This window comes from Pelodiscus sinensis, chromosome 3 (assembly GCF_052426305.1).
Source record: "Pelodiscus sinensis isolate ZL-2025 chromosome 3, ASM5242630v1, whole genome shotgun sequence".
NCBI classification, from domain to species: domain Eukaryota; kingdom Metazoa; phylum Chordata; order Testudines; family Trionychidae; genus Pelodiscus; species Pelodiscus sinensis.
In genome coordinates this window covers 166,612,286-166,636,877 of record NC_143054.1, presented here as the reverse complement: position 1 = coordinate 166,636,877, position 24,592 = coordinate 166,612,286, and the positions used below count along the sequence as shown (strand labels likewise).

Sequence of the window (24,592 nt, the reverse complement as noted above, 5' to 3'; positions counted from 1 at the left end):
CCCTCAATAAGACAAGGTGTCATATAATCTAATTTAAATGTGGACATACAGATTACTGCTGCCACCCAGTTATATCACTGCAACAAAACTTGTGCCAAGTAGGACTCATGGCTGCTACTATAATTATCTGCACCTCTGCAGGTACAGGTAATTGCAGCTCCCATTGTCCATGGATCCCATTCCTGGCCAATGGGAGTGGCAGAAAGTGGTGCCCCAGTCTGCTTGGCTTTCCACACCTCCCATTGGCCGGGACTGGCGATCATAGATAATGGGAGCTGCAGTGACCCATACCTGCGGAGGCAGAGGCAAATAAAGCGACCGCCCACAGGGGGTTAACCCTGGTGAACCACTGCCTTTTTACTGCCAACCTCTGCTGTAGAGGCATGTGAAAAAAAGTATATGAATGGTAATTAAGGCTATTCAATGCTACTTAAGCTAGAATTTTGAAATGCAAGCCTGTATTGTTAGAAATTAGAGGTAATATTTATATTGTATAGATGCTAACCATGTAAACAGACATTTCCTGTCTATCACTATAACTACTGATTTAAAGATCAAAAGCTAATGTTAACATTTAGATGAATCTTAGGTGAGAAAATGCCATTATTAAGATACCTCTTTAATCACGGTGATAAACTCCTTAGGGGATAAATTACCTTATGTTAATTACCTGATGTATAATTACCATGTGGTTACATCAAAAGACTATTGTGCTCTCCCTTTAGACACTGTTTGTCTCCTATGTGCTTGGATGCTCCTGGGGAAAGCTTCAAGCCATAAGAAAGGATAGCTCAGAATATCCTGGGCATTTTAAGGCAACTGTATGGTTTGGACTTCTGATTGACCCATAAGGCGGTTTTGTGCTGGATTGGTGACTATGAACAATAGGAATAATCACCAGTTTTGGGGATTGGATGTCCATGTCTTGCAGTGTACTCTGAGTAACTTTAGCTAGCTCTCCTGGGCCCTCTGTGTATCACATAAGGTCCATAAGCAAGCTGCTATCTTCTACTACAGAAGTGAGAATAAATAGACAAGAACACATTCCAAAGCAATTTCTATGACATGTACCTTTATTAGTGTAGGTGAATGTGACAGAATTATGCTGAATATGTTAATGGTAGACTATGTAATTGATTGATGATATTCAGCTTCAGTCTTCAAAAGGCGCAAGTTAAACTTGCGTACGTTAGAGCTTTGTGTATACAATGACAGTGAAAATACTAGGCCAAGTGCTAGTGAGATAATAGAGATGGGGAACACAAAATGTTGGAAAAAAGTAGGAGCAGATCAGCATCGGTTTCCACTATAGGAAATGTGCAGTTGCTTTAGCAACATTTTTTCTTATTTTTGTAATCCTGGAAAATCTTCTTGAAAATGAAACAGAGCACAATGGCAAAACAGAACAGGTAGTGCTTTATAACAAAATAGAAGGCTAGCTCCCTCACTGTGTAAATGAGGTGTATAAAGATAAAACAGTATAGGAACAAGGTGTACTGGTTTTGGGGCCGGAGTAGGTCATGGAGTCCTTGGCCAAACTGTGGAAAAAGGAAGAGAGATGCATGACATTGCAAGATCACATTGTACAAACTATTTGGTTCACATGCTCCTGCTCAGCATGCTCAGTCTGCACTGTATGTTACTGCCAGTCTAGTCCATGCTCTGAATGAGCTCATAGTCACATATTAATCTTTCAGTAACTAAAAGCTCAATCATCTCCAAATACCTACTTATATAACCTGTATATGGGAATTGTTAGGCCTTATGTTAATAAAGAAATTGGCGGTTTCCTTCTTTGATTGAGCCTGGAAGGGTGGCACTATACACTGGGCCTGATTCTGATTTCATTTACACTGGTAAGTCCATTTGTGTTACTGTAAATGACAGTGTAAATGAGATCACATTCCTCCTACAGTATTTGTTTCCAAACTATACACAAAGACGATGTTACAGGTAATTTTAAAATCTCTGAGGCCAGGTGTGCACTACAGCCAAAGGTTGGCTTATGGTATGCAATTCCAACTACGTAAAAAACATAGCTGGAGTTGACGTTCCTTAAGTTGATCTTTGGTGCTGACCTCACAGAGGGAGGTCAATGGCAGAAACACTCCTGTTGGCTTCCCTCATTCTTTATGAGGAGTAGGAGTTCCGGTGTTAACAGGGACACCCTCAGTGTTTGATTTAGCAGGACTTTACTAGACCTGCTAAATCAAACACCAGAAGATGGCCCGCCGCAGCGTTGCTTTTCTCCACAGTCTAGATAATGGCCTGAGTTTGTATAGCACCTTAACAAGTGGGGTCCTCAATCCTGACTGTGGCTCCTAAGCTCTACTGCAGTACAAATAAAAATGCAGACAGTTCTACATACCTTGTGCTAACTAGCAGCACAAAGCCTTCAAGAAATGCTAAAGGTATTTACACCCATCTTACCAGACATAACACACAAGTAGCAGGCTGTCAGTTCCTATTCCTTGCACCAGTAACCAGCTCTTGAAAGTGAGAGGAGAAATAGCCCCAGACACAGCAACAGTGACAAGAAAACCCATACAGCTGAGACTTGTAAGTGGCACATCTGCTAAATCTTTCTGCCTCTGTCAGAAATTATCTCCTTTAGACTGGACACCTGGTAACCATAGACTAAATCCTACAACCCCTTGACTATGTGATTTCAACAGGGCTATTTGTGTGAACAAATAATAGCAAATTTTGGCCCATCCTCTATATTTTTCGAGGCTTGGTTATTATATATCTAGCTGCTTTCACAGTTGGCTGTTATGATATCCTTGTGGCTTGGTCATCTAACCGTATATCAGGAACTCACTCAGAAACTGTTCTAGCAATAAGTCCTCTGTGACCTGTTCAATGAGGCAGGTCCTCATTGTTTTCCTACCCAGTGGCTGAGTAAACCCAAACACTAAACAACAGCCAAACCATGCAACGTGCCCCTGAGGGTCATTTGGTGCCCTTCAGAATCTGGCACCCAGGTCAGCTGCCCTGATCATCTGCATGGAAAGAGGGCCCTGAGATAATCAGAAAAACCTCAGTCAGATCCATTACTCTGCTGTATTCATCATTTGGAAAACATTCCTTCTATGTTTTTCTTAAGCCCATTGAACTTTTCCTGGTAAACTTAATTTCCATGTTAGAAGTACTGTAATAACTCATTTTAATTTTATCACAGTCTTAGAGGACTGTTTATATGGGAGGCAGTATCTTGACTTCTCTGTGAGCAAAAGGCTGAGCTATAGGGATCACATTCTGAAGTATAATTTAGAAGCTGGATGAAAGTGTTCTCGAATACTCAAATCAGTGAGGCTTTATGGAAGTGTGAAAATAGCTTCCCTCCCTGTCATGCTTTTTTCCCATTCCCACTTACTGATCTGGATGTTGCTTGCTGATTTATCTCCTCCATAGTCTTTTCATGCTGCCGCTGCTTTTCATTGTCTTCATGTTTGTGTTTCAGCCTCATCAGTGCAGAATCCCACCTCATCTTCTCCAGCTCGAGGTCAGCAGCTGTGATGGGCCTGTTGTCTGGTTGCGCCAGCTCTTCCAGATTGCTGATCTCACCCATGCTGGTGAATCTTTCTGGCTGCAAAGTGTCACCTTCTCTCTTTGTCCTGTTCTCCACATGGACTGATTGGCTCTTGCCATCCAGGCCCTCTGTCATATCATCTGGGATGTACGATGATGTTGGGGTTCCTCTGGAAGCATCCTGGTGCAAATTGGGAGAAGATATAAGTTATATTTCAGCTGATATAAGAGACCTAATCAGGCTCTGAGGGTCAGATTTGACCTCATGTACCTAAAACTTTGGGCAACGAAAGATTCACATTCTGGCTCACTAATCATATAATATCTACCAGTTCCCTTTGAAAAGAGTGTTTCATAGAGCTGCTTGAGAATTTTCTGAGGATTTTTTTTTCAACAGAAAATTAAATTTCTGCATTTTTTTTCTACAGGAAAATCTAAATGAACTATATTATTGAGGTCAGATCGGGTCAGAATATTTTGGTTCATTGAACCCAATCAAAATGCTTCATTTCTTGTCAGTTTAACATTAATCTGCTGCGTCCTTCCAAGCAGCTGCTTTGTGAGAGAGGTACATCAGATGTCCCTTGTGCCCACTCTCCTTAAGGGGCTGTGCTCCCTGGCTGGATGATATCTCCTATTGCATACCATGATCTTACCTCTGGCAGAATTTTCACTACCACTTACCATTTTCTCATGCTGCTGCTGCTGCTTGTTGTCTTTATACTGAGCTATCTGCACAGTAAGTTCAAACCCTGTCTGCATCTCCTTTAATGCGGTACAAGCTTGGTTTGAGTACTCCGACCCCTCCAGGCTGAGCCGCTCCAAATCGGCTTGTGTCTCTTGGTCTTTAACATGTAGAGACTCTGTCTCAACATGGGAAACATCTGATGATGACAAGGTATCCCTGGATGTGTCCTAGCACGGATTAGGGAAAATCATTAGCAGGTGAGCCCTAAAAAGCTAAGGGGCAGATATTGAAAGGTATTTAAGCACCTGCAAATGCAGATAGGTGCCTAGTACGATTTTCAGAAGTCGGGTGCCTAACTCCCATTAGAACCACTGGACATTAGGCACTGAGGAAATTCTGAAAACCCTACCCTGCACCTATGTGCATCTTTAATCTTTAAATATCTGGCCCAAAAGTGTATGCAAGGATGAGATGAAATATGACACCATCCTCTTCTCTACCAACCAAGAAGGTATGCGGCATCATTTTACGGTCTGGCATAGCATAACCAACAGACTCCCTAGGACTCTGGGGAGAATAGTGTCTCTTTTCTGGAAGTAAACTCCTTTGTGCAGATGCCACAGATTGGAGCAGCCCCTCAGTGCCCTCAACACAGAGCAGTACTTGCAAAACCTACTAATCAGGGTGGAAAGCATCCTTTCAACAGACTCATTTGAAATAAGAGTGCAACCAGTTTCTTATCCTGTGCTACACAGTATGTAGTTAGATGTTTTATGAAGGAGGCATGAGCCACAGCACTCATCTTTAAAGGAAGATTTAGATTTAGATTTAGATTTAGACAGGAAACAAAACTCTTTCTCTAATGCTCCTGAGCTATGTTGTTACCTAAAGCTGATGAAGAAGATAAGGAAAAGTGAAGAATTACCATAACTGATTCAGGCAGAAAAGTGGTGGTGGAGCCTAAACTAGACATTAGAGACACATGCAGCAGCCACCTTCACAAGTCCCCCATGCAGACAATTCAACACCAGCTGCTCTGGCAGACCCACACCATTCAAACCCAGACCCAGCTACTTTTCCAAACTGCCACGGTGATGTCATAAAATGCCACACTCTGCTGACATCATAATCACTCTGTTGCCACAACACATTACATGATCTCTGTTGCTAAGAGTCTGAACTGTCACTTTAGCTGTCCTCCCACATCCTCACTATTATCACTGATGTAAATCATTAGTGCTGGAGAAAAAGAAAAGATCCAATGGTTAGGGCAGCAGCCTGGATCTTAGGAAGTTCAGGTTCAATCTCTGCTCTGCCACAGACTTGCCTCTGTAACCATGCACAAGTCATTTAATCTCTCCATGCCTTTGTTTCCCATCTACAAAATAGGGATGAGTGTACTTCACAGGCATCATGTGGGCATTTAAAAGAGTGTAAGGTACTTAGCTACTATGGTGCCAGGGGTCTTAGAAGTACTTTAGATAAAACAGATACTGTGTTCTGTTTGGTCTGGGGCATGAGTGAAGGAAATATGAGGCTCCAAAGTTGGCCTATGTATTATTAGCGTTTATAAGGCACCTATCAGCATGGAATTTGTCACTTACATGTCATGTAACTAAACGGTGGGCTTGATTCTTGAGAGCCCTGTAATTTGTGTAGTCATCTACGACAAGGCAATGTGGGTGTGTCCCATTGTAGGTAATGTGTGGAGAGCAGGATTGCAGAAGCTATTAGTGAGACAGGTTTATTGAATTATTGACATCACCCCTACTACATCATTTATCCAGTGTAGTGTCAGTTTGGATTTTCACATCCCAGGCCTGGGGCACCCAACCTGATAGATGAGTGCACAGAATCCCATCATTAGCACTGAATATGAATTTTTAAGAGCTTTTTTTGAAGATCTTATTATTTTGGTAGGTGGACTGGTGCGAGGTATTTGTGCAAGTGGAGAATTAGGGATGTGCAGAAAGTTATGCAGGTTTGCCTTCTGAGTCAATGGTACAGGGGTTCCCTGGAATAATTTTCATATCAGGGGTTCTGCTAATGGAAGCCATGTGTTAGGTGTTTGTATCACTACTGCAAGCCAGGGGGTGCAGCAGCACCCCATCTCTTTCAGCACTATTGCAAAGCTGGAGTGGAAATATGAGTCCTCTCTTATGCTTTTTGCAGTGAAGTTTATTGCATCCTATGGCCACTGCAGAAATAGTGATGCCTCACAACAGAATTGCGGTACATTTACTCAGATTCTCAAGATGTCCTCCTGAAAAGATCTTCCTATAAACCTAATGGAAGGGTTATGAAAGGACCAAGTGCTATGGTGAACTGGGGAGAAGTCAGTTTTATAATACATATATGTTTTTGCGGAATGGTATTGGCAGAGAGAAGGCATAGGATGTGTTTGCTCAATAGACATTGCGGTTATGCAATGTAATAAACCTTTCACCAGCTCCTTGCCAAATTGCAACCCCCACAAACTTCTGTGATCAAAGCAAGTGAGGTGCTGAACCATGTCAACTCCCCAAGGTTTCAGAGGGACCTGGAAAGTGCTCAGCACCTTTTATTTTATATATATATATATATATGCTTCCAAATTCAAAACCGGAAAAGAAGCTAAACCCAAAGGTGGAGGCTACTGTTTCCTTCATCGATTGATCTCTTTTGCTTTGCTTTCTTTCCTTCTCTCTCCAAGCCTGCTGTCAGTTTGCCTGAAAAAGTGAGGTTAGCAGTTAGCAGGCATTTACACTCGGTGCTGCTGTCATTTCTCTGAAATTATTGACTTCAGGATGATGTTTTCTTTCATTGCCTTCTTTGCTAGAGTCTTTTCTCCACAGTAGCAAGTGCACACCATGGTGTGTAATGCTCAGAGGAGCTGCTTTCGCTGCTCTTTGGAGGTTTTTGTGGTTTCAGTTTGATTACAAAGACTCTTGTAGCAAATGAATTGAACATGTTTTCTCTAGGTAGCCTTGTGCACCTTGCTCAGGGGTCCATGCTAAAAGCCAAATTCAGAGAGGTAATGAAGGAGTGTAAGCATGCATGAAGGGTCCCAAGAGGCATGATTTGGTGTAAATTAACTGGAATAAGGGGTAATTATGGATGCTAAGTCAGAACAGGGGTAAATGAGGGCCTAGTAGTGACTCTTATGCATAACCCCAAGTCTGGAGCAATGCATAGCTGCATCACCTGGCAGGAGTACATCCATGGCCCTGCCCATTGGGAAAAAGGGCCACGTGCTTCCCTAGGTGGTAAGGCAACTCTACCACCAGGCTACAGTGTGGGGGCAGGGCAATGATGCTGCACCCTCCCTTCCTCTTTGGGATGACTTTTGACTCAGGAAGCACTAGCAGGAAGTGGTCCCTGTGCTGAGTAGAGTGTAGGGATTGAAACTGCAGCCTGCTCATACACAGGGGTTGCCAAAGGCAGGCTCTTTTCCACATGCTGACTAAGTTGCATCCCGTCCCAACTTCTGCTTTACATACCCACATGTGGGCTTAGCACAGTCCAGCTCTCACTCTATGTGAACATGACTAATAGCGTGTTGTTTCTTAGAAACACTATTCTATCTATCTCCCAACCTACACTGTCCCTTCTGAGAGGATATAGCAGTTAGCATGCTCCGCAGGCATGCCTGGCAACCCATGTGGTATTGTGCATGGAATAATTCCTCTTTATTCTTCAGAATGGACATTCCTGTGTGCTATATCCCACACATCAGTGGCATTAGTGACTTGTATATTTGCTATCAACATCTCACAGAACAATAGAACTGTCCCCTTCTCAAAATGTTCTGTCCTGCTCTAGTGCTTTCTGTCTACATGGCATGACAAGTATGAGAGAGAATGTGAGCAGCCAGGGCAGGGCCATTAGCAACAGATCAGAGTAGCTGGGAGAATGTGCAGGAAGGAATGTGGAGGGAAGGGATGAACTGCCCACACAGTGTCAAAAGGCAGCTAACGCCTCCAGCCTGCTACTAGCCACTGATATAACTCAGCCACCTCCTGTTCCCCAGCTACCATGTGGGCAGGAAGAGGTTAAGCACAAAGGATGCATTGTGAACCAGGGCCCCGGGCAGCTGACTGCAGGGGCTTCAGGAAACCCAACCAAAGGTGGCTCAGCAGGGGAAGGTGTCTAGGAGAAGGAGCAGTCCCATGCTCCCTGGGGGCAGAATCCAGCACAGGAAAAGGGGCAGGTGAAAAGGATCCTAAGCCTCCGCTCCCCCCCCCCCCACTCCAGAGCTTAGGTGAGGGGTGAGGAGGCTACCTCATACCAGTGCCATGCCAGGCTTTGGCATGCACAGGACTCAGCTCCTCCTGGCTAGCACCTCAGGCTAGAGACCTTGGGCTTTCCTAGGGCACCAGCCCAGCCAGGGGGAGAAAGGGAAAAAACTTATTAATCTACAAAAGTAAGTGCAAATTGGAAGCAAAACGTTATACTTGCCAGAAAATGGACACCTTTCATATGAGGCCTGGTCTACACTATGAGTTTAGGTTGAACTTAACTGCACTAGAATGGTTTTCTAAAACAGTGAGCCACCACCAAGCTCATTTCATCAACTTTAAGAGCTGTTAAAGTCTGTTTTGGTGAGCCTGCTTTTCTCAAGTAGTAACACTAAATTTAAGCTTGCTGGTCAGTGAAGATGCAGAACTGAGAAGGTCAATGTTGTTGGCCTCCAGGTGTCCCATCGTCCCCCACTGTGACTGCTCTGGCCAGGACTTTCAACACTACTGCTCTCCACATTCACAGGAAAAGCCCCAGAAAAATTTGAATTTTATTTCCCATGTGACCTGCGTGGCAAGCAGGCCTCAAAGCAGGCAGCACACCTGACCATGAATGCCCAGGGTCACAAGCGAGCACCAGCATGGAGTGTGCAGGCAATCTTGAACCTCCTTGCTGTGTGGGGAAGAGGGATCAGTGCAAGCAGAACTACAAAGCAGCAAAAGAATCACTGATATCTATGGCAAGATCGCACAGGGCACGATGGAGAAAGGATACTCCAGGGATGCTCAGCATGGCCATGTGAAAATAAAGGAGCTCAGGCAGATATACCAGAAGACAAAGGAAGCAACCAGAAGGTCTGGTCAGCACTGCAAAAATTCAGCTTCTATGAGCAGCTGCATGGGATCTTAGGGGGGCAGCTGCATGGGATCAGCCTGGGGCAGCTGCATGGAGGACAGTATGGAGGAGGAAGGGGAGGATGAGGAAGAGAATTGTTAGCAGGTGAGCAGAGCATCTAATCTCACTGGCAGCCAGGACCTTTGTATAACTTTAGAAACAATCCCCTACTCCTAGGACGTCTCATTGCCGGGCTCTGATGGTGGGTAGGACACTTCCAGCAAGTTCAAATTTGTAATCATGATACACGTGGGTTAAAGCAATTGGGCATGATCCTGTAATGGCCACTCTGCCTACACAGCAGGAGTTTACTGGAAGAGCTTGCTGATGTGTCTGGAGATGGAGACAGAATCCTCCATGCCCATCTCCATAAAGCTCTTACGGAGGTACTCTTTCATCCTTCTCACAGGGTTTCTGGGGAGGCCGGCCTTATTCCGGCTGCCACAGTAGGACACCTTCTCAACTGCAACATCTTTGTTGCTTGTGTTGAATGGCAGGAAGGGGTTTATAGGCAAGCACACCTAATGCAGGGGGCACCTTATTAAGAGCAACACGCATGACTGTCATATCGCTGTCTGGCCATTCACAAAGTTGTTTTTCAAAGCCTCTCTGATTTGCAGTGCCTCACAGTGTGCTCGCCTTACTGCCCTGTTGTCTGGCTGCTCATAATTCCTGGCTGGTCCAATGCCAAGATACCCAACCCTGGCGTAAAACTTTCTCCCTTGCTTTCACAGATATTATGGAGAACACAGCAGGCTGCCACAACAATGAGAATGTTGCTTTCACCGAGGTCTAACCAAGTCAATAAACAGAGAAACTTTCTCTTAAATGTCCAAAAGCTCATTCTGCCACCATTCTTCACTCGCTCAGCCTTTGTTGAACTGCTCCTTGCCGGGGTCCAGGCTGACTTTGTACGGCTTCATGGGCCACCGAAGCAAGGGATAGGCTGGGTCTCCAAGGAACACTACTGGCATTTCAATGCCTCCAATGGTAATTTTTTGGTTTGGGAAGAAAGTTCCATTTTGCACCTTTCTGAAGAGACCAGAGTTCCTAAAGACACGTACATCATGCATCTTTCCTGACCATCCTACATTTATGTTAGTGAAATGGCCCTTCTGATCCACCAGTGCCTGCAATACCATCAAGATGTACCCAGGGGCAGCCCGTCCATATAGGCAGACTAGGCGGTCACCTAGGGTGTCAAGTTAAATGGGGTGCCAAATGGTGGCGCAATATCATTGAGGGGTTTGGAGGTGGGGGCACCAATTGCATGGTTTGCCTAAGGTGCCAGGTGCTGGCAGCTCGTCTAGGGCCACCCCTGGATATACCCCTTCAGTTTATGTACTCTTTGGTAAGGTGGTCAGTTGCCAACATAGGGATGTGAATACCATCTATTGCCTCACCACAGCTAGGAAAACTCATCACTGCAAAGCTCTCTACTATGTCCTCCACATTTCCCAGAGTCATTACCCTTTGTCACAGAAGTGTATTGATTGCCTTGGCTACCTGGATCACAGCAGCCCCCACTCCAAATTGATTCCCAACTGACCTGTAGGTGTGTGGCATTACTAGTTTCTACAGGGCTATTGTCACTCACTTCTCAACGGTCAGAGTGGGTCTCTTTCTGGTATTCCTGTGCTTCTGAGTGGGGGAAAGCAATTTGCAAACTTCCAATGACAGTGGCCTTATGCATGTGAAAAGTTTTGCTGCCACTGCTGATCATCCCATGGCTGCAAGCACCACACTAGGTGATGTTTCACTATATGTATATAGAACACTTAATATAGTATATCCTTTATCGTGGTGGGAGGCATCAAATACTAGTTATTTTCAACCAAAAACAATGTTCAAGCTGACCAAGACACTGTGTACGTGATCAACATACCAGCATGAATGCAGTTTTTGGCACATAGTATTGTTAACGTGATATTTCAAATGTTCATTCCATACTGTGATTTTATCTCCTACTGCCTGAAAACTTCATTTATGGGCCAAGTTCTAGACAAGAGCCAGAGCATAACAGCCTAAATGGGAACATTATGAAAAATGCAGGGAAAGGATTATTTAAGGGACAATGATTGTTTAAATCATACCTTTGTACTACAGTGCATGATCCATTGCATGCATAGTCCTTGCACACTTATCTGCCATTGGGCCTAGTTTGCTTCTCATTTCTCCAAATTTATGATGGTGAAACACCAAATTACTTCACTTACAGTAGCAGGAATTGAGTGGTATCGGCAGTGGAACGTAGGTTGGTATTACTGTCAGTAGAATTTGGCTTCTCGCTGTGCAGACACAGGTTTGATCACCACATCTACCTCTGAGCCCAGGCACTATATTATTCCATCCAATTCCACAGCTTGACCTAGCTCACTGAAACTTCTTTATAGGGATAGTCACCTGGGCTGTGTCTAGACTGGCCAGTTTTTCCGGAAAATCAGCTGCTTTTCTGGAAAAACTTGCCAGCTGTCTACACTGGCTGCTTGAATTTCCACAAAAGCACTGACTTCCTACTGTAAGCAATCAGTGCTTTTTGCAGAAATACTATGCTGCTCCAGTTCGGGCAAAAGTCCCTTTTGCACAAAACTTTTGCGCCAAAGGGCCAGTGTAGACAGCTGAAATTTGTTTTGCGCAAAAAAGCCCAGATCGCGAAAATGGCGATCGGGGCTTTTTTGCGGAAAAGCGTGTCTACATTGGCCCCGAACGCTTTTCCGCAAAAAGTGCTTTTGAAGAAAAGCGTCCGTGCCAGTCTAGATGCTCTTTTCCGAAAATGCTTTTAACGGAAAACTTTTCCGTTAAAAGCATTTCCGGAAAATCATGCCAGTCTAGACGTAGCCCTGTTGTTCCTTGAGTACCATCATATCCCTCTCTCTAGTTTACCTTATCCCCCCTTATATCCATTGGAAACATTGCTACCATCATTATCTGCTGACCTAGCTCCTTGTCTATGCGTGGTCCACACCTCAACTTGGCATCCCTACATTGGCTTCCCATCACAAGCTTCTTGTCTGTGCCTTTATGGACCCTTACCACTTAACACCAATTAGATCTCTCTTGTCACATTACTGACTCCTGCCTTCACTCTATCACTGATGCTACTCAATTCCTGCTAGTCCACTTGTCTTACAAGACCTTTTCAGCTCTACCCGTCTTCCATGTTGCTCCTAAGCCACAGTGAAAGACACTCCCCCATCAGAATCCAGTATCACCGTATTATCCTATTTCAAAACCCTACTTAAGAACTCTCCACTCTCATGGAAACTAACAAATCACTGCTGCTGATCATGACTAGGCATGTGATGAGCCCAACTACTGCGTACTATGCATGTTGCAGCTGTGTGAAGGAACACAATCTCATTGGCTGAAGAAGCTGGAAGGAGACTACAGAAGAAGAAGAGCAGATCTAGTGATTAAGAGTCTAGACTGGAATCGGGAGAGCTAGGGTTATCCCTGGCTCTATTGCAAATTTCCAATGTGCTGTGGGACACCTCACTTACTCCAGAACTTTGAAACGAGAGTCAGAAGCCCATAGCAATTGAGCATTTAGGATGTTGTAGCAATAGCTGGATTATGATGACAGCATAGTGCAGAACTTGTGACATCAGCATGGCAGTTAGCACAAATCTGGGTTTGAATTTTGTGCATCTATCTGGTTTGAACTAGGGCAGCTGGTGTTGAGTTTTCTGAATGGGACAGTGAAAGACTTATAAAACAGTAGCTACTGCCTGTGAATCCAGCATTGTCCAGACTCATTTCTGTCTCCCCTAGCTTTGTGACTAAGCCGTCTATGGTAAGAATAAGTTTTCTTTGTTTTCTTATTCAGGGAAGTGTTTTTCATTTTCTGTCTACATCCATTTCATTCAAAAGTCTTGTACATGCTTCTCATATACTTTACATAAATAAATATTGTGGCTTTCCATAAGACTTCAGGGCAGATCTGTCAATGGCATGGTCTCTACATACCTCTTGGGTCTGCTAACCCTAACTCAGCCCATCCTGCTGCTGTTTAGCTTATTGCCAGTACCAAGACAGGAATGTGTCATCCTCATTGGCTGATTTTGGTATCTCATATTTATGAACTGACAAAGTTAGTATAGAGCAGTGTTCCCTGTAAGCTAAGTGCTTGGGCAACCATTCAGGAGAGGTTCAGGTGCTGCCCAGATGAATAGCAGCACACCCACAGCTGACAGCATGTGTTTCTACTGGTGGTACACATCTGCACATACCTCAGTGCATGTAACAAAATTTATTTTGCACATGGATGGGAAAAAGAGGGAACAATTATTCACAACAGCAAATAATTTCTCTCTTGGCCAGATACACAGAAAATGGTAGCATGATCTAAGGGGTTCTAATTTCATATCTGCTCAAACACCATCCACTAGACTGGAATCAGAGATAGATTTTTTCCCTGTGTTTTTCCCGTACTCACTTTCCAACTGCAGCTGAAGTCTTCCTTATGTCAAAGTGAGTGAGTTTTAATCAGATCAAAAGTTATGTCAAAGTGAGTTTTAATCAGATCAAAGCCCTGAACTGTGGGGAAAGTGTTAGGTCACATCTACTCAGATGTGCGTAGGGGAGGGTTAGAAGAGGGGAGTGTAATGATTTCATTTGAAGTTGGGGAAAAGGAGGGGCAAGAAGGGTAAGACCGAGCATATAGAACTATGAAAAGTCAGGGGGACAAATCTTCAGGGGAGCAGCTGCCCTCCTCACCCCATAGTAAGTGGTGCTCCTGCTTTTTACCACACTATGAGTAAAGCCTATAACTTTGTTGTAGTTGACACAGGACTTCAATATTGAAGTGCAGTAGATTTCTGTATATACTTGGTCTGCTAGGATGTATGTGCCCCAGCTGAGCTAGCTGAAGAACACTTCTTTTACCAGAAGATTGTTTAAATAAGTTGCATCAATTAAATAGGAGTGGATGATTTTCACTGATCTATACTAGGACACAGCTGAAAATACGCCAGAAGTCAATGACGATGGGACAGAGCCACCAGACATTAGGAACCAGGGCCTGCACATGGAGACAAATTCACTAGAAGAACTGGATTATCTGCAACCAGAACATGTTACCAATGATGGTGAGATCAACACGTGGGTGGAAATGGAGCAGCCAAACTTCAGGACAGCCCGAGCAGCTGAGATTGAGCTGGAGAAGATGCGACTGGATATGGAGTTGATTGTGCTGAAATACCACTATGAGGAAAAGGAAAAGCAGCGGCAGCACAAAGAGAAGATGAAGCAATTGTGTCTGCAAACACCATCTGGACACGTAAGTACAGGCGAAAGCATAAACCGGGGAGGCATGCATGACCCAGATGTGCTCTCTCCCCGTGGTCCCAGTCTCAATTTTAAAACATATCTAAATCTCCACAAAGGTTGATTTCTTTAAGAAAGCTTCCATTCAGTCAGAATCAAACCCAAGATTGTGAACTCGTATCAGGATCTTAACTCCAGAGATTTAATTTTTCTCCAAGGTGTTAATTTCTACCATTACTTGTACTTGTTACAGGTTTGCCTGCCAGATAGAGAGTGGGTAAGAGTGGATTCCCTCTCACCCATACAGATACATTGCTGCCACAATTTTCCTCACTGGTCGGATAGCTTTGCCCTCAAATTTCTTCCCTTCAAGAGGAAGGGAAGATTAAAACAAACAATACAGAAAAGAAGTCCAGCAGAATTGCACTCCTCCAACACCTAGCTTTCTCCTGAAGAACCAGGCACTTTTCTTCCCTTCACCCTCTGCCAAAAACTCAGACCCTGAGATTTGGGAATAAAGGAAGCAGGACTCATTATACAAGCCTCTCTTCACAGCCCCCTGAACTCCTTTTGCATTGGTGAAAGTTAGCTTCTGCAGCCAGCCCCTTCTCAGAATTCCTCACCAGAATCAGACTCCCCATTCCTCTGGGCTTCAAGTCCCAGAATTTCCATGGTTTGATCAAAAACACAGAGTAGTACAGAATTTGGACTTTACTGTAAGTGGCCAACATACTTTGTGGTAAGGGGATACAAATTCTTAGAAGGGATCCAAAGGAGCCCTTGTGACTAGAACAGATTTTGAGGGTGTGTTTTAAAGAATTAGAGGGTGGTTAGAGGACCAGATCCTAGGTGTAGCAAAGTAAACAGGTGTAGGGGTTGATGTGAACAGCAGGTGCAATCTTCTTTGAAAAAATAATGAGAAATGAGATCTAAAAGAACAGACCAGATAGCAATTCACTTGAAGGGAAACCCAATTAACTCGGAACTTAAGACTCATTGTATCCAAACTAAGGGCTGCAGATGGGGAAAGAAGGTGCTGAGTTGTGCCAAAGGAGCAAGTGTTGCTATCAGATCTGCTGTCAGATCAGAGCTACCTGATGGACAACCATTCAAACTGTCCCCTTTCAGCAGCTCACATTGAGCAGGTACTGGTAAATGGTAAGATGCAGCTTCAGATTTAAGTTGTAGCAGATAACTTTGTGCTGTACAAAGATTCACCAGTCAAATCCAGTGTCACATGAAGGCATTAGAGATCATGAAATAGCTTTCCTGATGACTCAGATATTTCTCAGGTGGGAAAAGGGAAAATGAGTTCATGGTAGTAGTGGGGTAGAGGAGTAACCTGTATGTATGTTATTGAGAATTACTTTAATACTAGCTACATCATGAACATGTGCAGTTTCTCAAAGTCCATTCAGTAATCAGGGACTGGAAGAAAAAGGTCTGACCTAATTCAGCTTTTGAGTAAATAAAATGCACCTGCTTACACCAAACCTGAATATGGATAGGGGTCCTCAATATAAAAAATTTCAGAGAGGTAGCTGAGTTAGTCTGTACAGGATAAACTTAAAAAACAACAAATAGTCTGAAGAAGTGGTCTGTGCCCACGAAAGCTCATGATACAATCTACATGTTTTGTTAGTCTTTAAAGTGCTACCAGTATAAAAAATGTTAGAGAAGTAACTGTTGGAACACCTGTGTTACGACATAATCAGCTGCCAGGTATGTAACTTGGCATCTATCTTTGGGGAAAAAGCATAGAGGTACCAGGTACCTTGTGCTTACCAGAAGTGGTGGAAAGCTGTTCTGGGAGATTGGGCTCACAGACCAAGAGAACTTCTGCTGTTATATATGTATATCTTGGTTTCTATTTTTTCCACTCCAATTCATCTGATGAAGTGGGCTTTACCCACAAAAGCCCAGGAACACTAATTTTTCTTTGACCTGGTTATCCAGGGATTAATAGAATGTTTTCAACCTGCTGTTTATAAAGAATGTTCAGACTATTACTGAGATGCCCAAACTAGAGAGATGAGAATGCAGCCACTATTGAGTCCAGATCCTACAATAGTAGAACAGCCTTTTCCACAGTCATAGCTAAGTATGACACGAGTATATGACAATCAGCATAGCCCAATTGCTTCCACAGCTCAATCTAATTAATCTGGATTTTCAAATAAAATTGTGCTGGTCTTAGTTTGTCACTAATATGATCCATGGTCTAGTCACAAAAGCAAGGGATTTGCTAAGTAGAGGAGTCTTTTGACAAGGCAAATATGAAATATGGGCCTGCAATGTCATGTTTCTGCCCCTTTGTCCACAGCCTGCCGAAGGATGCCAGGACCTTCTCATGCCCCAAAACCAGTTTGCTTTGTTCCTGTATTGCTTCATCTTCATACATGTTATCTACACAGCAAAGGAACTATTGCTCTTCTTCGTTAAGAAGCATCACCTATTCATCATTGCAGTTACCCTGTTATATTTAATTAAAAAGCTCTGGGACTATTTGTGTGCTCTGTTCTTTCTCTGTAAGGTCTACATTGGTTGAAGCCTCTGTCTGGTATTGATACTGTTTTGATGGTCAGGTGATAGGCATCATATATAAGGATTAGAGAAGTGTTACATGAAGCCAAGTTTTCAAAAGTAGCTGCTGATTTTTTTAATTACTTCAGTGTTTGTTTTGACTTCTCCCATGACCTGTCACTGCTGTTAATGAGATCATTGTTGGCCAGTTGTGCAGAACTGTCCCTCTAATCCAGCATGGTAAGAATGTAGACATGCTGATGATTAGGTTATTAGATTGCCCTCCTGGGAGTTAATTCAGCACTGTTCTATACAGTATGTTCTCCAGTACTTTGTCCAGTTGCAATTTAAATGTTCCAAGGAAAGAGGCCTGCATTTTCTCTGAGAAGTTAGTCCACAGTGTAACACCTCTAACCATTGTGAATTTCTCCTGGCTTTTCCATTTCACAGTTTCATGCCTTTATTTCTAATTACACTGCAGGGCTCAAAGTACACCACTACAAAAGGTAAAAGAAGTCACTAGGCTGAAAAGGGTGTCAGGAACATTCAGTGGAGATGGGTTAGAGAGAAAGCTAATAGGACAAGGAAGGAAGGACACAAGTTTCCATTTCAAGCCCTGATGTCTTGTTGGGAAGCAGTGTACTGGTAGTACCATCAACTTAGTCTTCCTTTGCTTTTGTCAAAATGTCCAAAATTGAAACAAATTTTAATTTTGACTTTTTGATTTACTAAAAATTTCAGAAAATTTCAGTCAGTTCAACCTGAAACATTTTTTCTATTTTTCAGATTCAATTGAAATTCCATTTTAGTTCAATTGCTGGTGAACTAATACAGCTGTTATTCCCCCAGTTCTAGTGCAGAAAGTGCACCCCATTCACCCCAGGGTATCTCTAGCCCTACCCTCTTTCTGCTCCCTTTCATGAGCGTAAGGCCAGCAGCAAGCAATCATGGAGTAATACTAATACTACCAATCCAGACCATGCTTGATGCCTGTCAGGCAGACACGGGGCCTTCACATGTTTACTTTGTAATGAAAGAGGTACCTAGGCTCAAGCCATTTTTTTTAACTTTCATAACTGACATGGTAGAGCCATGGGCCTAGAAGCCCAGGACTCAGTCCTGGCAAAGATTAAGCACTGACTTCTTGTACCTTTGATCATGGCTTGACTCAATCTATCCTTCAGGGGGAGTCATACAAAAAATCAAAATGTTGATAGATACAAACTAAGACGGGATAAGACAATTTTCCCCCAACATGCACATGTAATGGCTTCCACCAGGGACACCGCCCCGCAGATTGAATCAGAAACTGCCAGAGTAGAAAGCATGAACCTCTACAGCCTGATGGCCAGGCTCGCAGATGGAGAATTACTGCACAGATGGAGATTCATAATCTCACACACTGATCAGTAGCTTTCAATGTCTACTACCTTTCGGCAGAGCTCAGACCCCATGTCAGAGGCCCATTCCTGTTAGGATTCAAATAAATTCCTATTTATACAGCTGCTATTTCAGCCATTGTAGGGCATTGAATAAGGAACCTGCCCTATCAGCACAATCTGTAGCAACTTGGGTTTTCAAGGAGCCTACCTTTAAAGCTAGGGGTTATAGCAGAGTCCTATCCTGGGTGGATAGGACACCCTGGGAGACACCACACATTCTCCAGGGTGATAAACACACTCAAACCTGTGCTTGCACTTGCCCTGTCTTACTTGCCTTGCTGTCTCATATACAGCCTTTCAGTCCAAAAGCAAGACACAGTATCTCTCCAGCTTCTTCATATCAGTGACTCAGCATGATGCCACACACTTTCCTTTTAGGGCCTACAGTACACTTACAGGAAAGCATACTGTTATGAGAGCATTGAGGCAGTGGCCAGGAGAAAATAAACTTTGACATGATATATCTGCGCTCATTACATTTATTAGCACCAAATTGTCTACTGCGCTCATCAGTCTAGTCTTTTTGCTGACTGACTCCATCCTCATGTGTTTGCCACCTCACCAATTTTAGTGTCATTTCAAAATGTGGTCATATAAGATTCTACACAAAATGCACACCTGACAAAGGCAGCCTGAAGCAGCCCTATCTGTGTAATGGAGTTCTGCTTCAGCCCTGGCTGATCATTGTGACTGAAGCAGCTCCATGCAGCACCTGGACATTCCCCACATTCCACTGTGTAAGAACCAGTCACCCTCTGAGTGAAAACACATTATCTTACCCTCTAGAAGCCTTGCTTAGTCCCTTGGCTTGCGCACTGGTATGGACTGGGGACTGATTTGTTAACTTGTAGTAATTCTCTGGGGCTACAGTTCTCTGGTAACCTCTTGAATACTTAAAGACAGGCATGTTACCCTTGATCCAGTGGAAGGGAAAGGAATCTGTTGGGTCCTACAGGGAAGTGTATCTATCTCAAAACAGAAGTACCTCAAACGTAACAGTCCTTGGTGTTTTCATTTATCCCCAAACAATGAAAAGGCAAATTTGAGCTGAGGGCAATCCCCTTGTCTTACCTAATAAATGTAAAGGATCTTGAATTAGCAGGGAGAGCAGATAGGTCTTTGATTGTAAAAGAATCCACAGACAGAGAGCTCTCTAGAACTCAGTTCCTCTCTCTCAGAAGGGTAAAGGATTGGAATGACCTTGCCCGGATTTAAACAAGTGAATTTGTGTACATGTATTTTAAAAAAACCCTCACAGTCAAGAGAATGTTAAATGTTTGAAAGCAAGAGGAAGCTGGAGCAGAAGCTGTAATTACTAAATCAAATGGCAGCATATCAATCAATCAATCAATCCAAAAAACCTGCCCATACTAGCTTCTCATCATGATGCCACAGGACATAAGTGCATTGCCCAATTTCCTACATATCTGAAGATAAAAATAATTCATTTCCATAATTTCTCCTCATTTGCCAAAGACAAGCTATTGGTCTATCTAGCCATCCATATACATTTCTAACATATACATTGCCACACTGCATAGGTACTATGGATTAGATCATCAGAGATGGCTAAGATTCAATTGGGGCAGGGCCACACTTAAAATGCCACTGCAGCGCAGCTGCACTAGTGCAAGTGCACTGCTATAGTGCCCCAGTGAAGATGCTGACATGAGAGCTTCGCCTGTTGAGGTATTTAAACCATCTCCCTAAGATAGGAGAAGCCTTTGCGTTGTCATAGCAATGAAGTAGTTATACTGATGCAAGTTTGTATTGTAGACAAGGCCTTGGTGCAGCTGGAGTGGATTGTGGGAGATGGTTCTATACCATCTTTGCTTTCTCCAACTAATGGAACCAACAAGGGGCCAGTTTGGTTCCCTGACCTAATTAGTGGGCAGGCTCAGAGCTGTCCTAAGCTATACACAGCTATTTAGACCCAGGTGACAATTCTGTGTACATGAAGGACTATCAGGGTACGTCTAGACTACACGCCTTTTTCGACAGAGGCTTTTTCGAAAGTATCTTTTGAAAAAGCCTCTGTCCAAAAAGAGCATCTAGATTGCATGACAGATCGAAAAATCAATCCACTTTTTCCAGACTGCCAGATGCTCTTTTGAAAAAAAAAAAAAGGCCCCAGGAAGTGCTTCTGGCAGGGCATGGGGGCAGCCTTTATTTCCAGGTTCTGCTGCATGCCCTTTGCAGAGACACGTGCTTAAAGGGATCCCCCTGCACAGCCGTTGCTCTGCTCCTGCGTCTGGCTTGCCTACCTCCTGGAGGGAAAGCAAAGCTGCTGCAGTGCTTGCTCTGGTTGCCCTGCTTCCTCGGATACCACAGCAGTTTATCTTCAGGGGTTTTTTCTGCTTCTCATTGTGTTTTTGGAGCCTGAGCTGCCTGTGGACAGGTGATGGCTCCACACTGTGATGCTGGAAATTCTGCTGCATCTTCATGAGACCATCATGATTTTTGTAGCTGGATTCAGAGCCCAGCTTTGAGCCCCTCACTTGGGCTGCAGCCCCACTGCCCTTGCCACCAAACTTATTCCCGCAGAGGCGAGTTTGGAGGCTGGACACCAATTCAGACTGGTGGGACTGGCTTGTTATGGAGTAGTAGGACGACGAGGCTTGGCTTAGAAACTTCTGTATGTGGAAGTCCACCTTCCAGGAGCTGTGTGCCTGGCTCGCCCCTGCCCTACAATGCCAGGACACCCACTTGCAGCCCGTCATCCCCTCTGGAGAAGCGGGTCGCTATTGCCCTCCGGAAGCTGGCCACCCCCAACAGCTACCACTCCATGGGACACCAGTTTGGTGTGGGGAGGTCTTGATGGAGGTAAGCTACTCACTGGGGACAGTCCATGGGGGGGGGGGCAGATAAAGGGAGCAGTCAGGACCGGGCAGAGGAAATGGGGGATGGGTGTGGCAGTGGTAGAAGTCCTCCTGGCTTCACCCTGCCATGGTGCAGGGAGACAGGGATGGGGAGTTCCCTGAGGGGGGATCTTGGGATCTGGAAGGGGTGGGGAGGGGTAGGGAAGCACCTGTCATCAGCTCACGCAACTCCTCTAATGTCCTGTTATGTGTGTTTCTATTTGTCCCTTTCTCAGGTGGTGACAGCCATCAATTCAGAGTTGATTCACAGGACTGTCTGCCTCAGAGACCTGGATACCATCATGGCCGGATTTGCAGGGATAGGATTTCTGAACTACGGTGGAGCACTCGACAGGACGCACATCCCAATCCGTGCACCACCCCATCGAGCAGCCGAGTATATTAACAGAAAGGGCTATTTTTCTATGATGCTGTAAGCCCTGGTTGACCACTGGGGACAATTCACAGACTTTTGTGTCAGGTGGTCAGGCCGGGCACACGATGCCCGCATCTTCCGGAACTCATACCTGTACCGTAGGCTGCAGGCTGGGACATTCTTTCTGGAGCGAAACTTTGTAGTGGGGGATGTGCAGATGCTTACGTGCATAGTGGCCGATGCGGCATAGCCCCTTATGTCCTGGCTCATGAAGCCATTCACTGGACACCTGGATGCGAGCAGGGAACTCCTTAACTCCCACCTGAATCGGGCTTGCTACCAGGTGGAGTGCGCCTTGGGCCATCTGAAGGGCAGGTTTAGATGCCTGCTCACTCGGCTGGACATGAGGGAACACAACATCCCCGATGTGGTTGCTGCATGCTGTGTGCTACACAACCTGGTGGAGAGGAAAGGGGAGGCCTTCCTCCCAGCATGGGGGACACGGGCTGATGTGGAGGGGAGGCACTTTGAGCAGCCCCAGACAGCTGCCATCCAGCAAGCCCACCAGCTGGGATTGCGCATTCGGGAAGCCCTAAGGGAGCAATTCTCCCAAGGAGCCCGATGAGTTTCCCCAGGGCCTTCCAAATGTGCTCCCCCCCCCCACCAAAGTCTCTCCCGGCCCCACATTCACATTGTACACATTCACACTGAGAACAGAGACAGGTATTGTTGAAAACATGTTGACAGTTTATTTCACTGTTGATTGTTTCAAAAACTATAAAACTCTTTTGTTCACAAAAAGTTTGTTTGTTAAAGTAAAGAGCTTCCCTTACTGACTCTCACAGGTGGTAAGGGGGATGTCAACCTGGAAGCGGGGAGGGGGATGTCAACCTGGAAGCGGGGAGGGGGCTCAGGGCTGAGGGTGCCACCTGGATGAAGAGCCCCTGCCACCTTGGCTGCGGAGGCCTGCTCAGAGTCAGCTGCACATGCAGGCTGGGACAGTAAGGGGATGGGCAGAAGGTGGGGCTGTACCTGGGTCTGGGATGGCAGGGGCTGAGGGGTGGCAGGCTGAGCAGGAGGAACAGGCACAGGACAAGGGAAGGCCATTGCCTCCTGGATAGCAGTGCAAATAGCAGTGCGCTGCTGGACAAACTCATCCAGCAAGTGACTGCGCCACTGTGCCTCTGCCTGCATCCTCTGGTTAAACGTCTCCTGTATCCCTTGCAGGACTGAGATGTGCTGGTGCATCAGGTCCAAATATGTGCGCCAGTGCCAACGGGTTCCCTGCAGCCATCTGGGTGGTGGGGCAGGTGTGGCGCCCCCCTCCTGGACAGCTGGTCCAGCTGTGGAGGACAAGAGGGAAAAGTCGTCAGTCATGCATGCTCACACTTTCCCTGAGAGGGCATGCCCTCCTTCTCAGCAGTCAGTGCCTTCCTCTAGGGTCAGGGGATGCTGATGTGGTCTCAGTAAGTCATGGTGTGGCCTGGCCAGCAGCCACAGCCTCCCTGGAGCCCAGAAGGTGTGCAGGCCACCATCCTGCCCCCGCTCACACACACCCCATGGCCAACCAGCACAGACAAGTGTCAGGCCACAGTTGGGGTTCCCTCAGGTTGCTGAGAGGCCTGAAGCTGCGTGGCAATCCCAGGGTCCCTAACCCAGGCCTGTACCTGGCATCAGTGTCTGCAGGAGCAGATGGTGCCTCGCAGCCATGCGGGTGAAGGGGTAGGATGGCCCTCCCTGAGGTCGGCCACGTGTGTGCCCCCCCAGGCTGTGATCAGCATGATATGTCACAGCACTGCCCCATCCACTTTGCTACCGCCTCCCCTGCCCTGTGTGTGTTGGACCCTCACAGCACTCACCTGATGTTCCCTCCCCGGTGTCCGAAGTTGTCTGGGAGGCCTCCTGCATCTGGGTGTCTGGCTCCTGGGTGAGGGTCACAGTGCTCCTGCTCGTGTCCTCCTCCTCCTCTTGGAGCTGCTGGTCCTCTGGGGTCTCACCCTGGAGCTGCGGCCGCTGCTGCACAGGGATCTCCACCCCAGACTCCACAAGCTTCTCGGGAGACAGGGGTTCCCCCGCCCCCAGGATCCGGTCCAGGTCCTCGTAATAGGCACAATATTGTGGTGCTTCCCCAGAGTGGGAGCTGCACTCACGGGTCCCAACATACCCCTGCCGCAGCTCCTTGACCTTTGCCCTGATCTGCTCCAGTGTGCAGGAGTGGTGACCTTTTTTGGCAAGGCCCATCAGCCATTCTGGCGTAAATGTCCTCATTCCTCCTCTTGGACTGCAGGGCCTGAAGAGACTCCTCCTCAGACCAGAGACCCAAGGGGGCTTTGATCTCGGGACCAGACCAGGAGGGTGCCCAGCGTTTGGTGCCCCTGGCTTCTTGTGGGGATGTGTCCCTGGAAGTGGCAGGGGAGTCTCGGGGGGCTTGTGCCCAGGACATGGCTCTGAGTGGCCCTACCAGGAAGAGCTGAGCAGTCAGGGTCCTGTTTGGAGCTGGCTTGCTGCCACAATGCTACTCCTGGGTGCTTGTGGCTTTAAAAGATGGCTACAGGCAGAAACAATAGAGATGAAAGGTCTGGCAGGAGTGTCCACCAGGGCTTCTTCCTGGGGGCCTTTATTTTTGACAAAAAATCTTCCCCACGTCCACGCTTCCCTTTTTTCAACAGATCTCTGTCAAAAATAGCATTCTTCCTCGTAAAACGAGGTTTACCGCCATCGACAAAACCACTGCAATCTGTCGATTTACTGTTGACAGAATGCGGTGGCAGTCTAGACGCAAATAAAGATTTTTCAA

The 24,592-nt window shown here is 45.6% G+C and overlaps 2 protein-coding genes across 4 annotated transcripts; one reads left to right on the top strand and one right to left on the bottom strand.

The window, feature by feature from the left end:
- Window positions 1-1,051: 1,051 nt before the first annotated feature.
- Window positions 1,052-5,302, bottom strand: LOC112546190 (transmembrane protein 247-like). 2 transcript variants are annotated; one of them, XM_025185852.3, is made up of 4 exons: window positions 5,145-5,302; window positions 4,216-4,446; window positions 3,377-3,712; window positions 1,052-1,538 (listed from the first exon to the last, which is right to left on the bottom strand). In XM_025185852.3, the coding sequence occupies exons 1-4, from the start codon at window positions 5,190-5,192 to the stop codon at window positions 1,329-1,331; spliced, it is 825 nt and encodes a 274-aa protein (XP_025041637.1). In that variant the 5' UTR covers window positions 5,193-5,302; the 3' UTR covers window positions 1,052-1,328. The 2 variants fall into 2 exon arrangements, with proteins under 2 accessions (XP_025041637.1, XP_075781526.1); XM_075925411.2 differs by having other exon boundaries at window positions 5,105-5,243.
- Window positions 5,303-12,955: 7,653 nt separating this feature from the next.
- On the top strand, window positions 12,956-17,159 carry TMEM247 (transmembrane protein 247). 2 transcript variants are annotated; one of them, XM_075923173.2, is made up of 3 exons: window positions 12,956-13,124; window positions 14,253-14,609; window positions 16,920-17,159. In XM_075923173.2, exons 2-3 carry the CDS (start codon window positions 14,358-14,360, stop codon window positions 17,142-17,144), a joined length of 477 nt encoding a protein of 158 aa, XP_075779288.2. In that variant the 5' UTR covers window positions 12,956-13,124; window positions 14,253-14,357; the 3' UTR covers window positions 17,145-17,159. The 2 variants fall into 2 exon arrangements, with proteins under 2 accessions (XP_075779288.2, XP_006125563.4); XM_006125501.4 differs by having other exon boundaries at window positions 12,960-13,124; window positions 14,283-14,609.
- Window positions 17,160-24,592: the final 7,433 nt, after the last annotated feature.

Coding starts and splice junctions, on each gene's coding strand:
- TMEM247 (XM_006125501.4), top strand. Junction 14,610..16,919: donor TGCAAACACCATCTGGACAC/GTAAGTACAGGC, acceptor CTTTGTCCACAG/CCTGCCGAAGGATGCCAGGA.
- LOC112546190 (XM_025185852.3), bottom strand. CDS start 5,192: ATGTCTAGTTTAGGCTCCACCACCACTTTTCTGCCTGAATCAGTTATG. Junction 4,447..5,144: donor TTCTGCCTGAATCAGTTATG/GTAATTCTTCAC, acceptor AATCCGTGCTAG/GACACATCCAGGGATACCTT. Junction 1,539..3,376: donor AGCAAGCAACATCCAGATCA/GTAAGTGGGAAT, acceptor CTTTTTCCACAG/TTTGGCCAAGGACTCCATGA.